The sequence below is a fragment of the Oncorhynchus tshawytscha genome, linkage group LG25 (genome assembly GCF_018296145.1).
Source record: "Oncorhynchus tshawytscha isolate Ot180627B linkage group LG25, Otsh_v2.0, whole genome shotgun sequence".
NCBI lineage: Eukaryota > Metazoa > Chordata > Actinopteri > Salmoniformes > Salmonidae > Oncorhynchus > Oncorhynchus tshawytscha.
The window spans coordinates 27,087,833-27,102,386 of NC_056453.1; the positions used below are offsets into that span (position 1 = coordinate 27,087,833).

Here is a 14,554-nt window from a genome sequence, read left to right on the forward strand (position 1 = left end):
TCCTTAGCTATCATACTCTAATTCATTCAACTGATTTCAAAACTCGGTCCTCCAGAAAGTGGAGAGCAACACTTATGCAGATCTACTACGTGATATATTTCATAAAACCTGCGTTAGAAAGGATTACCAACACAAACTGACCACCTCATATTATTGACAGAAGCACGCTACATGGTGGACCAATCCAAACTCATCTCATCTCTCGGCATGCCCAGCCCACTCATTATCTCAGCCATTATCTCAGCTAGCGGGAAGATTGCCTAACTTTTCTCCATGGCTAAACCAACTAGGCTTGTAATTTAACAATTGTATTCGTATTTACAGATGGCATACAAGTTTGTTATTAAGGCCCATGAAAGTTCACATGTTCCAGAAGGAATTTCTGCCCCCAAAAAAGTTCTGATTTAAAAAAAGTTTACGCTCAAATAGCGCTACTGTGAAGTAGTGACGTGTGACATACGGCTATTTTCCTGAAACTAGTCACATTTACATTTCAGTCAACACACTTATCCAATCGCAACTTATAGTGGAGTGTATTCATGGATGCCCAAATAATTTAGCAAGAAAAGACCATATGAAATTATTTATCTTTAGTCTCTCTGCGTTTCATAGTTTTCCTTCAATTCGCAAGAGGCTGAATGTGGCAAGAGGCTGAATGTATCTCACTGGAGAAGGCATCCGAGTGAGCGAAACAGTGATCCTCTGTCTAAGGAACGTGAAGGCCAAAAAGAGTATGACATTGTTACCGCCCATAGCAAGGTAAGAAAGCCAGTGAGCATTTGGCTTTCCTTGATAAAAAAATTATAAAATAATATCAAATCAGCTTTGAGCTAAATTGAGTGAGCTCAACTGTGAATCCTGGCGCATCCAAAAAACAAAAAAAAACAAAAAAAGTGTCAAGGGAGGATAGTTTGGATTTTGCTTCTCTCCAATCACATCACATCGAGAGCTATACGTCATCGACAGAAACAACTTGAATTGTTGCATCTCGTTGTGTTGTCCACTGGTTAGCTAGCTAGCTAAAATTGGCCCTTTCCTAAATTAGCCATGGATGGATATATGGATTTGGACTGGTTTTACTTAATTCTACTGGCCAAAAATTATAACAGCGATTCTGATCCAACCATAAATTAATACATTGTGCCCACGGCCTGAAAGGATGGAAGTTCATTATGTATCTAGATGTAGAAGGCTAATGTTAACTAGTTAATGTTGCCCATAAAAAGGAAGTTAGGCTAGCGAGCACCTTAGCCAGGTAGCCTAAGACAATAAAAAATACAAGTGTGTACTGTATGACAAAGTCATAGACCGTTTCATCGACGGGAAAGAGAGGAGGATGGCATTGGCGTTTCTCTACAAGTAGGGTAAGTCAACATGTTTTTTCTACTTGCGCACACACACACACACACACACACACACACACACACACACACACACACACACACACACACAGAGAGAGAGAGAAATCAAAACCATAGACAGCCACATCATATTTAGCTTACGTTGATTGGACTACATTGTTTTTGGTATCTTTTAGTTGTCACTGTAAAATACTAAGTATAGGTGATTTGATGATGTTGAAATGTTGAAGTTGAAATGGTGCTGCAATAGTGGAGGCAGCTCCTGTTTTCTTTGTGACTTTCAGTAACTCTTCGTGGTTCTAAATCAATAGTTGTTTAGTCGCCCCAAAATGTCCGAAACATTAACCTGCTTGACCATGCGGTAGGTCATGTAAGTGTTTGTAACATGCAATAAACTTTGTGGACTCTACCAGACAGACGTTGCTCTCAGGTTTGTGATGAAACAAAGGTGTGGTTGAATGTATTCTGCCACTGTGTCTTCTTATTGTCTCTGCCTTAGGCCAAGCTATCATGGTCGCAAATGAACTGACAGGTTATTATCACAACACATAGGTTGTAATATGGCTTTTTTTTCAGCTTTTCTTCCCCAGTGATTTTACCCACGCACCACTACTGGCAACTTACAGGACCAATTCGGGTTAAGTGCCTTGGACAAAAGCACAACAATAGTTTAACCTAGTTGGCTCAGGGATTCAAACCAGCGACCTTTCAGTTACTGGCCCAACATTCTTAACCGCTAGGCTACCTGCCGTCCAGCAAGGGAGTGTGTAGGAGGGAGTAAAGGGAAGGAGGCCTCCTCCATCAGCGCTGTCTATAGTTAGCGGAGACTAGTTCACTATGAAAGAGGGAGCACAGTCATCAAAGCATCTGATAAAAACAGACAGCAGCTTAACACTAAAACACTTCAGCTGCCTCATGGTAGCTGCCTCTGGAATTACTGAGTGTGATGGTCCGCTTGGCTGGCAGACATGATCACACCGGTGGCAGTTACCTCCAATCAAATAGAGCAGATATCCCTGCGCAGCCAGCTGTCTTTTCTGATTCCTCAGTGCCAACAGATGATGTCTAGTGGAACAAATTCGCAAATACTTTGGGATGTTCACCGCTGACACGTGGCTTTTGTGCATGGCGTGTTGTAAGGCCTAATGCACATGCATAGTGACAGCTGACATAGAGTAGGCGTAAACATGCCTTTTCACGGACAGCTCCATCCTCATTAGTGCCATTACAATTTATGTCGTCACTGTGAAAACATCTAGTATGTGTTTATAGGCAATAAATATACACAGCAACTCACTATGGCATCGTATGCCTATATACAAAACATTTTAGGATTTTAGGAAATGAATGACATGAATGGTAACCCGAGTATAACCGCAGAAACAGAGCAGCAGAGTAGCCTATAGCAATGAAGGCTTGTTGCTAAGGAACAACCGGAACATGTCCTCTGACTCTGTGATTATCTTCTCCTGATACAGCATTCCATTACATTCAGGCCAAGACAGTGTTTATCCAAGATTGTTTTTCAACATGGGCCTCTTTAATCATTTCAATTGAAATCAATTGTAGGGGAAACACTTGAGTTGAGTTCCTTTGGTACAAACAAGTTAAACTTCTAATGAATATTAAAATGTAAAGTGGGCAATGTATATTCTGACGTCTTTCCTTTATTTTTAATTTATTGTTTTATTTCACCTTTATTTAACCAGGTAGGCTAGTTTGCAACTGTGACCTGGCCAAGATAAAGCAAAGCAGTGTGACACAGACAACACAGAGTTACACATGGAGTAAACAATAAACAAGCCAATAACACAATAAACAAGTCAATGACACAGTAGACGAAAAAAGTCTATATACAGTGTGTGCAAAAGGCATGAGGTAGGCAATAAATAGGCCATAGGAGCGAATAATTACAATTTAGCAGATTAACACTGGAGTGATAAATGAGCAGATGATCATGTGCAAGTAGAGATACTGGTGTGCAAAAGAGCAGAAAAGTAAATAAAATAAAAACAGTATGGGGATGAGGTAGGTAGATTGGGTGGGCTATTTACAGATGGACTATGTACAGCTGCAGCAATCGGTTAGCTGCTTAGATAGTTGATGTTTAAAGTTGGTGAGGGAAATAAAAGTCTCCAACTTCAGCGATTTTTGCAATTTGTTCCAGTTCACTGGCAGCAGAGAACTGGAAGGAAAGGTGGCCAAATGAAGTGTTGACTTTGGGGATGATCAGTGAGATATACCTGCTGGAACGTGTGCTACGGGTGGGTGTTGTCGCAGTGGTGGGTGGTGTAAGGTGATTTGGTAACAAAACGGATGGCACTGTGACAGACTGCATCCAGTTTGCTGAGTAGAGTATTGGAAGCTATTTTGTAGATGACATCGCCGAAGTCGAGGATCGTCAGTTTTACTAGGGTAAGTTTGGTGGCGTGAGTGAAGGAGGCTTTGTTGCGAAATAGAAAGCCGATTCTAGATTAGATTTTGGATTGGAGAAGTTTAATATGAGTCTGGAAGGAGAGTTTACAGTCTAGCCAGATACCTAGGTATTTATAGTTGTCCACATATTCTAGGTCGGAACCGTCCAGGGTGGTGATGCTAGTCAGGCTGGCGGGTGCGGGCAGTGAACGGTTGAAATGCATGCATTTGGTTTTACTAGCGTTTAAGAGCAGTTGGAGGCCACGGAAGGAGTGTTGTATGGCATTGAAGCTCGTTTGGAGGTTAGTTAGCACAGTGTCCAAGGAAGGGCCAGAAGTATACAGAATGTGTCGTCTGCGTAGAGGTGGATCAGGGAATCGCCCACAGCAAGAGCGACATCATTGATATATACAGAGAAAACAGTCGGCCCGAGAATTGAACCCTGTGGTATCCAGCATTTTAAAACAGAAAATCTTTGTCAAAAGGACAATACGTTATTCAGTTGGAAATGTCAAACAGTCAAAAACATGTTCTGTCAAAAAACATCACAAAAGCCACTGTTAATATAGGAGCCAAAGAAAGCAGTAATGAGTCTGATTATAAACTCTTTTTTTTCTGTAGTGTGACATGTTTTGCTCCATCTCCTACACTGAATTATAATCATTTGAGTGGCAGATAAAACAAAGACAAGAGTATATAATGAGTGGAGGCCCAAAAAATATCTACATGAGTAATGCATTCATTGACAAAGCTACTATCAATCATACTGTGAATAAATGTTTACTGTTCAGGAACAGGCCTATTCTTGTCCTTATCTTACCTTGAAGAAAGACATTCCTATGGGAGGGAGGAAATGGTGGACCTATAATTGTTCACCACTGATGACCTTTCAAGACCAGTGCTTGACTTGGGCAGGAGCTCACCGGAGCTGAGTACTGACACCTCAAATTGTCTAATGCTTGAGCTCCTGTTCCGCTTCTAGAATATTATCTCAAAAGGATTATGAGACAAAAGGATTATGCACCTAAATACAAGTGGTACCGGCACCCAAAATGAGTCCTGGAACCTATTTCAGATCAAGTGAAGCACTGTTCAAGACCAATATTATTAATCTCCCTTAATAAAGATGGAAAGTCATTGCGTATGAGAATAAGGGCAGTGCTCCGGAAACCAAATGTGTAAGGAATCACACAGCATGCTACATCTTGTAAATAGATCTCAGGAGTTAATCATAAGGAGAGGCAACATATTGAGCGTAACACAGTGTGACATAAACTGCTTTTTGGGGATCCATAGGAGGCTGAGTTACAATGGACATCAATTCTGTGCATGTTATTTCCTGGAGTTTGAGAGGATGGAACAACTAAACTCTTAGAAAAAAAGCATTCCAAAAGGGTTCTTTGGCTGTCCCCATTGGAGAACAGTTTTGGTTCCATGTAGAACCCTCTGTGGAAAAGGTTCTCCCTGGAACTCAAAAGGGTTCTACCTGGAACCAAACGGCTTCTCCCTGGAACCAAACAGGGTTCTTTAATGGGTTCTCCTATAGGGACAGCCAAAGAACCCTTGTTGGTTCTAGATAGCACCTTTTTTCTAGGAGTGTAGTATTAACCTGTATTTTCTGCCCATTGAAATGATTCTGTTTGGCTTAGAGTACTGTGTTGAACCTATTCAAACACATTTCTAAAACCGTAGTTATCCCCACAGGACCAGCAGCACATGGCGAGTAATCTTTGAAGTGACTTATGAAACCTACTAACATCATGAAACAAGGAGAGATTTTATTACTAAAGTGTTGTTGAATGATGTTGAGTAATCGATCAGGGAACACGTACAGAATAAATAAAAACATTAGGTTTCTTTTTCTCTATCCCTTAGCTCAGAACCCTCCTTTATATAATACATGAATTGGACCTGCTGTATTAGGCAGCTTGTGATAAGAGGACAAATGAAATGATAAATCTTTATTAATCAATATCATTTTGTTTGTGCATAGAGGGAAATTGTACCCCGAATCAATTTCCCTATCTCGCCGAGCTTTGCACATTGTACAAAATTATGATAAAAAACAAGCACTAGCCTGACAATAGGCCACCTTTTTGTTAATCAATGAACAAACATATGGCCATGAAGGGTACAGGTCCATCTTGAATGCATTGTTTGTGACCCAAAAACGTAAGTGTTAACAGCAATTACGGGAATGGATCAGACGTGATGATTTATTGTACTGTAAGATAGGAAACACGCTCTGCTCTTGCAGGTAGGCTGACTCGGGGAAGGGATGGTCGGAGAGAGCGCATCGGTGTCTCCATGACAACAAACAGCACTCTACTATTTTCCCTGCGGTTTCCTGCAGTTCTAGAATTGATTTATCACATGAGTGTGCAGATATCATTCTGTGGGTGACACAACTTGTCATTTGTTTGTGCTTGTGAGAGTTCCTGGATGTAAGCACTGATCTGGTGGAACTTGTGGGTGGGTCAGGTGTCGTTGCTAATGGCATGAACGTTATCCACCATGTAGGTGCTGACACTCAGCAAAGACTCAAGGAAGGTTAAAAAGGTATATTCATTTAAGATAGTTTGGGTTGATCTGCACTTAGGAAGGATTCAGTTTTGAGATGGGAATGATTAGCCTGATTTTGCCTAAATCATGCATTGATGTCAATGCAAGATTTGCACGAGTTATGAGCAAAGCTACTTGTCTTTAAAAATGGTTTTAATCATAATGAATATCAGTTCAACACCTGCTCATTGGAGCAGTGGCTTAGTGCAATTTCGCAAGTCTCCCCACAATGTCAGAGCAAGGTATCTGCTATCACACCATGTAAAGTAAAAACTTTAAAAATATATAAATTGCAACTAAGTGGATTTATGTCAACTCCGTCAGACACATTAAACGGCATTTCATTTGTTAAATTATTGTCCAACAAATGTTTAAAGGGATTGATTGTTTTATTCTAACATTAGATATTTAATACAAATACAAATGTGCAAACTTATTTTTGTTTTGTTTTGTTTTATAGCACTATTAAATCCTCCAGGGCTAATTTCATTAGCATTTGTGCCATCATTTTCTACATTTAGAACATAAAGCATTTATACAGCAAACATTATCCCTTAGGTTTAGCACAGGAAATACTACCATTGTTTAAGCATATATTGCAGACCGGGGGTTAGCCATCAGTGATGGAGTTGACAACAGATACTCAAAACAGACATATTTTTGCCTCTAAAAACAAAAGTTCAATACAAACATTTGTAAAATATGGAAAATTACTATTTTGAAAATCCCCAAATGAAAACATAACCAAAAATCTGACGGAGTTGATGTTTTACAGGGTTGACAAAAATGGCTTTTGCTTCTTCATTCAAAGTGTTATACACAGTCTCATTTTTTGCTTAATAAATCTAAAATTTAATTAAATGTAACAAATTTTTACCAAAATGTATATTCTATTTCAATATATCTGGCAGATGGAGTGACAGTTTATGGTTGTGACCATGGTGATTCCAATATTGTTTGTCAAAAGTAGAAAACTTGACAGACTAAGAGTGGTCCTGTTGCACTACATGTATTGAGGACATGAATAAGGGGTCCTTATGGTATAGCTGACCCTGCTCATTCCTGATTAATTTAGGATTTTAGACCAATCTGACAGAGTAAATCAAATCTCTGAACACAGCTTTTAGGAATGAAATGTCTTAATCTTGGCACTCCGCCACCATTGTAAAACCTATTTTGGAAGCTATAGAAATGCATTTATTGTCATCTTAATGCAAACTTTTAAATTATCGTATGTGAGCTAAACATACATTTATTTTTTTTTAAAGCCAAAATATATTTTTTTAATATATAATTTTGAGAGATTAGTAACGTTACTGTCCCACTACAACAAAACAATACTTAAACACATGTAATTCAAATATTTAATTGAAATACTGTAAAATTCCATTCATTCCTATGGAGGACTGCTTCTACTGGTAAGGGCCAATATGGCCGACCGGTGGCTTCAAAGTAATCCAGGGTTAATATACATCATTGGCTACACCAGTGCATTGGGTTAGATGGAGGACTTTGTGAGTGTATTCTGAATTCCCCAAGGGAGTTGACTCTCACAGTTGTGCTTACAGTAGCTTACATGCCTCAGGGTCATATTGAAGCAGTGAAGAGTGGCAATATGGGGGGAAAACCATACCGAAACTTGTGCTGTGGATTACGAATATCTGTATTCTTATTGAACAAGTTCAGGTAGTAGTACGTCTGAATAAGACTGAACTAGACCCAGGACTCTTAGACTACTGCATGTCATCAGCAGAGATGAGTTGGTCATCACATCCTCTTATTCATCAAATAATAAATGAAGCAGGTGAATGCTTATGTACAACTAATCCTACTACAAACACCCCAGGCTGAGGAAGACATTTCTGAGTAACATCGTTGATTTACGGTTGACCTTGACCTTTTGGGATTGTGTCTGGGGAATGGCGATGCTCCAATGATTCAAGGCTTTGTGTTTCTGACATTTTAGATCCCTCTCTAATTCAGGCCGTTATCCCCACCTGCTTCAAGATGTCAATTACCATCCCATGCCCAAGAAAGGGAAAGTAACTGAACTGACTGACTACCGATCCGTAGCACTCACTTCCGTCATCATGAAGTACTTTGAAAGGCTAGTCAAAGACTACATCACCTTCTCCCTCCCTGACAAACTCTACCCTCGCCAATTTGCCTACTGCCCCAACAGATCCAAGGATGACGCAATCGCCATTGCCTTGCACACTGCTCTCACCCACCTGGACAATAGGGATGCATATATGAGGATGTTCGTCATCGACTACAGCTCTGCCTTCAATACCATAGTGCTCTCTAAGCTCACCACAAAACTCACAGCCCTGGGACTGAACTCCTTCCTATGCAACTGGGACCTGGACTTCCTGATGGGCCGCCCCCAGGTAGTGAAGGTAGTCAACATTACCTCCTCCATACTGATCCTGAACAAGGGGGCCCCACAACGCTGCATCCCCAGTCCCCTGCTGTACTCCCTGTATACCCACTACTACATGGCCTCACACAGTTCCAACTTCATCCTCAAGTTCGCTGACGTCACGACAGTAGTAGGCCTGATTACCAACAACGACGAGACGGCCTACCGGGAAAAGGTAGACACTGGTGCCAGGTAACCAACCTCTCCCTCAACATCAGCAAAACAAAGGAGCTGATTGTTGATTTCAGGAAGAACCAGCTGAGCACGCCCCCATACTCACCAACGGGCCGCCGTGAAGACTGTCAAAAATGTCAAGTTTAGGCCTCCCGAGTGGCGCAGAGGTCTAAGGCACCACTGTGCCACTAGAGATCCTGGTTCAAGTCCAGGCTCTGTCGCACCAGCCACGACTGGGAGACCCATGGGGCGGTGCACAATTGGCCCAGCGTCGTCCGGGTTAGGGGAGGGTTTGGCCAGCAGAGATGTCCTTGTCCCATCGCGCTCTAGTGACTCCTGTGGCGGACCAGGCGCAATGCATGCTGACACGGTCGCCAGGTGTACAGTGTTTCCTCTGACACATTGGTGCGGCTGGCTTCCGGGGTTAAGCGGGCATTGTGTCAAGAAGCAGCGCGGCACGCCTGGGTTGTGTTTCGGAGGACGCACGGCTCTTAACCTTTGCCTCTCCCAAGTCCAAATGGGAGTTGCAGCGATGAGACAACACTTGGCTGGATGTCCTTTGGGTGGTGGATCAGTCTTGATACACAAGCGAAACAGTTGAGCGTGAAAAACCAAGCAGCTTTGCAGTTCTTGACACACTCAAACCGATGTGCCTGGCACTTACTACCATACCCCGTTCAAAGGAACTTAAATATTTTGTCTTGCCCATTCACTCTTGGCATTCTCTTAACCAGCTTCACCTGGAATGCTTTTCCAACAGTCTTGAATGAGTTCCCACATATGCTGAGCACTTGTTGGCTGCTTTTCCTTCAATCAGCTGTCCAACTCATCTCGATTGGGTTGAGGTTGGGTAATTGTGGAGGCCAGGTCATCTGATGCAGGTCTCCATTACTCTCCTTGGTCAAATAGCCCTTACACATCCTGGAGGTGTGTTGTGTCATTGTCCTGTTGAAAACAAATTATAGTCCCACTAAGCGCAAACCAGATGGGATGGCTTGCAGAATGCTTTGGTAGCCATGCTGGTTAAGTGTGCCTTGAAATATAAATAAATTACTGACAGTGTCACCAGCAAAGCATGCCCACACCATCACACCTCCTCCTCAATGCTTCACGGTGGGAACCACACATGCAGAGACCATCCATTCACCTCCTCTGCATCTCACAAAGACACGGCGGTTGGAAGACAAAATCTCAAATTTGGATTAATCAGACCAAAGGACAGATTTCCACCGATCTAATGTCCATTGTTAGTGTTTATTGGCCCAAGCAAGTCTCTTCTTCTTATTGGTTTAGTAGTGGTTTATTTGCAGCAATTCGACCATGTAGGCCTGATTGACGCAGTCTCCTCTGAACAGTTGATGTTGAGATGTGTTTGTTACTTGAACTCTGAAGAATTTATTCGGGCTGCAATTTCGTAGGCTGTTAACTCTAAAGAACTTATCCTTTGCAGCAGAGATAACTCTGGGTCTTCCATTCCTGTGGCGGTCATCATGAGAGCCAGTTTAATCATAGTGGTTGATGGTTTTTACGACTGCACTTGAAGAAACTGTAAAAGTTCTTGAAATTTTCCACATTGACTGACCTTCATGTCTTAAAGTAATGATGGACTGTCATTTCTCGTTGCTTATTTGAGCTGTCCTTGCCATAATATGGACTTGGTCTTTTACCAAATAGGGCTATCTTCTGTATACCTCCCTTACCTTGTCACAACACAACTGATTGGCAGAATCGCATTAAGAAAGAAATTCCACAAATGTACTTTTAACAAGGCACACCTGTTAATTGAAATGCATTCCAGGTACAGTGGGGCAAAAAAGTATTTAGTCAGCCACCAATTGTGCAAGTTCTCCCACTTAAAAAGATGAGAGAGGCCTGTAATTTTCATCATAGGTACACTTCAACTATGACAGACAAAATGAGAAAAAAAATCCAAAAAAATCACATTGTAGGATTTTTAATTAATTTATTTGCAAATTATGGTGGAAAATAAGTATTTGGTCAATAACAAAAGTTTCTCAATACTTTGTTATACACCCTTTGTTGGCAATGACAGAGGTCAAATGTTTTCTGTAAGTCTTCACACACTGTTGCTGGTATTTTGGCCCATTCCTCCATGCAGATCTCCTCTAGAGCAGTGATGTTTTGGGGCTGTTGCTGGGCAACACGGACTTTCAACTCCCTCCAAAAATGTTCTATGGGGTTGAGATCTGGAGACTGACTAGGCCACTCCAGGACCTTGAAATGCTTCTTACGAAGTCACTCCTTTGTTGCCCGGGTGGTGTGTTCGGGATCATTGTCATGCTGAAAGACCCAGCCACGTTTCATCTTCAATGCCCTTGCTGATGGAAGGAGGTTTTCACTCAAAATCTCACGATACATGGCCCCATTCATTCTTTCCTTTACACGGATCAGTCGTCCTGGTCCCTTTGCAGAAAAACAGCCCCAAAGCATGATGTTTCCACCCCCATGCTTCACAGTAGGTATGGTCTTCTTTGGATGCAATTCAGCATTCTTTGTCCTCCAAACATGACGAGTTGAGTTTTTACCAAAAAGTTCTATTTTGGTTTCCTCTGACCATATGACATTCTCCCAATCTTCTTCTGGATCATCCAAATGCTCTCTAGCAAACGTCAGACGGGCCTGGACATGTACTGGCTTAAGCAGGGGGATACCTCTGGCACTGCAGGATTAGAGTCCCTGGCGGCGTAGTGTGTTACTGATGGTAGGCTTTGTTTCTTTGGTCCCAGCTCTCTGCAGGTCATTCACTACGTCCCCCGTGTGGTTCTGGGATTTTTGCTCACCGTTCTTGTGATCATTTTGACCCCACAGCGTGAGATCTTGCGTGGAGATCCAGATCGAGGGAGATTATCAGTGGTTTTGTATGTCTTCCATTTCCTAATAATTGCTCCCACAGTTGATTTCTTCAAACCAAGCTGCTTACATATTGCATATTCAGTCTTCCCAGCCTGGTGCAGGTCTACAGTTGTGTTTCTGGTGTCCTTTGACAGCTCTTTGGTCTTGGCCATAGTGGAGTTTGGAGTGTGACTGTTTGAGGTTGTGGACAGGTGTCTTCTATACTGATAACAAGTTCAAACAGGTGCCATTAATACAGGTAACGAGTGGAGGACAGAGGAGCCTCTTAAAGAAGAAGTTACAGGTCTGTGAGAGCCAGAAATCTTGCTTGTTTGTAGGTGACCAAATACTTATTTTCCACCATAATTTGTAAATAAATTCATTAAAAATCCTACAATGTGATTTTATGGATTTTTTCTCCTAATTTTGTCTGTCATAGTTGAAGTGTACCTATGATGAAAATTACAGGCCTCTATCATCTTTTTAAGTTGGAGAACTTGCACAATTGGTGGCTGACTAAATACTTTTTTGCCCCACTGTAACTACCTCATGAATCTCAAATATAAACTATATTTTCATTTGTTTAACACTTTTTTGGTTACTACTATATGCTATTTCATAGTTTTGATGTCTTCACTATTATTCTACAATGTAGAAAATCGTAAAAATAAAGAAAATCCCTTGAATGAGTAGGTGTGTCCAAACTTTTGACTGGTACTGTATATATTATTATTTTTTATTGTTTCATTCACACCTGCACTGTTGGAGCTCAGAGCATAAGTATTTCACTGTACACTGCAACTACATCTGCGATACTATGCATGTGACTAAATAAAAACCTGATCTAATCTAATTATATGAAGGACGTTAGTGAAGCTGTTTAATTAAAAACACATATCTGTCTAATAATATGTGCTAACAGATGTGTCATGAGCTGCCACCATTCAACACACCTGTGACAATGATGGCATGTCTGTATAGCAAGTGGTGTGATGATATCAAAGTAACATGTTACTATGTAAATCAGAAAGCTATCAGCAGTCTCATGGCCAATCCATCCTCTCAATGTCTCCATGCAGGCTCAGTCTCACAATGGCAGATCACGGGCTACACATGCTCTACATTTCTAATGAGCCATTACCCTAGCGAATTATTCTTCTGTGAAAGGGTATAGGCCAGGGTATTGCCTACACCAAGTCCTTCTAGTGGGAAAAGTCCTTCTTGAGCGGTGAGGTCCTACTGTACAATAAGTGACCCTAATACCAATTAACTGACATATAGACAAGTTCAGTGTAAGTACACATTGTTACATTGCTCTTACAACTGCTATTTTTTTTAATTGCAAAATAAAAGTCTTTGTAATTGTTCTGGCCAATTTGAAATGCATTTATTTGGGGGGGGTACGCTCTCAAAATATATATTTTTCAAATGTTTACAAAGTAAAGTGTTTATGAGAGTTAAATACTAATAATAATCGAATTATGTCAAAATCATATGTAGCCAATGTCCGCCTATCAATGGTCCCACATCAATGGTTTCTTTGACAGTTGATATTATTATGGTGACTCCACTGGGGTCTGGAAATCCAAACGCGTTAATTTCTGACCGTTCGAGGCACTGAAGATGTCTGTGGTTGCAATAAAATGCTATCTTTAACAGCAGACAGTTGTGACTATGCTATACTCTGATAGTCTATTGACAAAATGTTTGCAATACATTTTTTTAAATGATGGCCTTCAGCACATACTCTAGTTGCAATGAATTCCCTTTAATTACAGGCGGAATAATGTAGCCATTTACTGGTCTATATCATGATTTACGTGCGCCTAACTCCCGGTGGAATTCTTTCACGTGCTCTGTTCAGAACAATTATTGAGCATGGTGCCATATTGGTCTATCAACAACCTGTTTCTTTCAATTTACCACAATGTGGTTCCTCATGGTATTCCCTTCTATGGCGGGTTACTGTCAGTTGATTTTCCTATTAAACTATGAAATGTACACATACTACTAATCTAACCTAGACTCGGATTTACCATGCATCAGAACAATAGTGTCAGGGCAGTGTAGGCTATAAAACCTGGGATTAGTTGTTGATATCTTACCTGATAATGACATACATGACGAGCACGTTTCCCACCAGACCAAGCACACACACAATAGAGTAAAGAGTCGTGATTATAATCGCGATGATCACTGGTGTCGAATCTTTGGCCAGATTGTCTGTTCTCTCACATTTGGCATCCAAACTCATGTTATCGCTGAAATTCCGACAAAAAACACTATTGTTCATCATGGCCATATTCGAGAAATGGTATGGATAGTTCGACGTGTTGCTACCGCTTTCCATGGTCAGCTGAAGCTGTCCCGGCTGAGGCGCTCAGGACAAGAAATCTCGCAACGATTCTCTCACGTTCAAGGCTGCACGGTGTGAGTTAAGGCGTTTTTGTGTCACACCAAGTACCCTTACGCACGAGTTATTGGACGTAGATGAAACATAAATGCATATTACCAGTTCCCCCTATTGCGTTCTCAATTTATCAAGCAAAATGACGTCACTCCATGAACCAACCCCGAGGCACTGGCGTTAGAATGCGGTAATTGCCTATAGCGAAGCATTAGCCTTCAGAATTATTTAACAATATTGCGCTACAGTAGACTGCATACATTTTCAAACTCAGCCCTTACGAAAAAATATTTAAATCAGAGTGCAGTATAACTGCAGTACACAGCAGTATATCTGTAGTTAGAGTGCAATATAACTGCA

At 41.2% G+C, this 14,554-nt stretch overlaps 1 protein-coding gene across 1 annotated transcript in view; it reads right to left on the minus strand.

Moving 5' to 3' along the window:
* oprm1 (opioid receptor, mu 1) overlaps nt 1–14,330 on the minus strand; it is a 28,385-nt gene extending 14,055 nt beyond the window's left edge. The window contains exon 1 of the mRNA XM_024388154.2: nt 13,893–14,330. Within this exon, the coding sequence (XP_024243922.1) occupies nt 13,893–14,137 (245 nt within the window). The 5' untranslated portion in view covers nt 14,138–14,330. The remainder of the gene's footprint in view (nt 1–13,892) is intronic.
* Between the last annotated feature and the right edge of the window lie 224 nt (nt 14,331–14,554).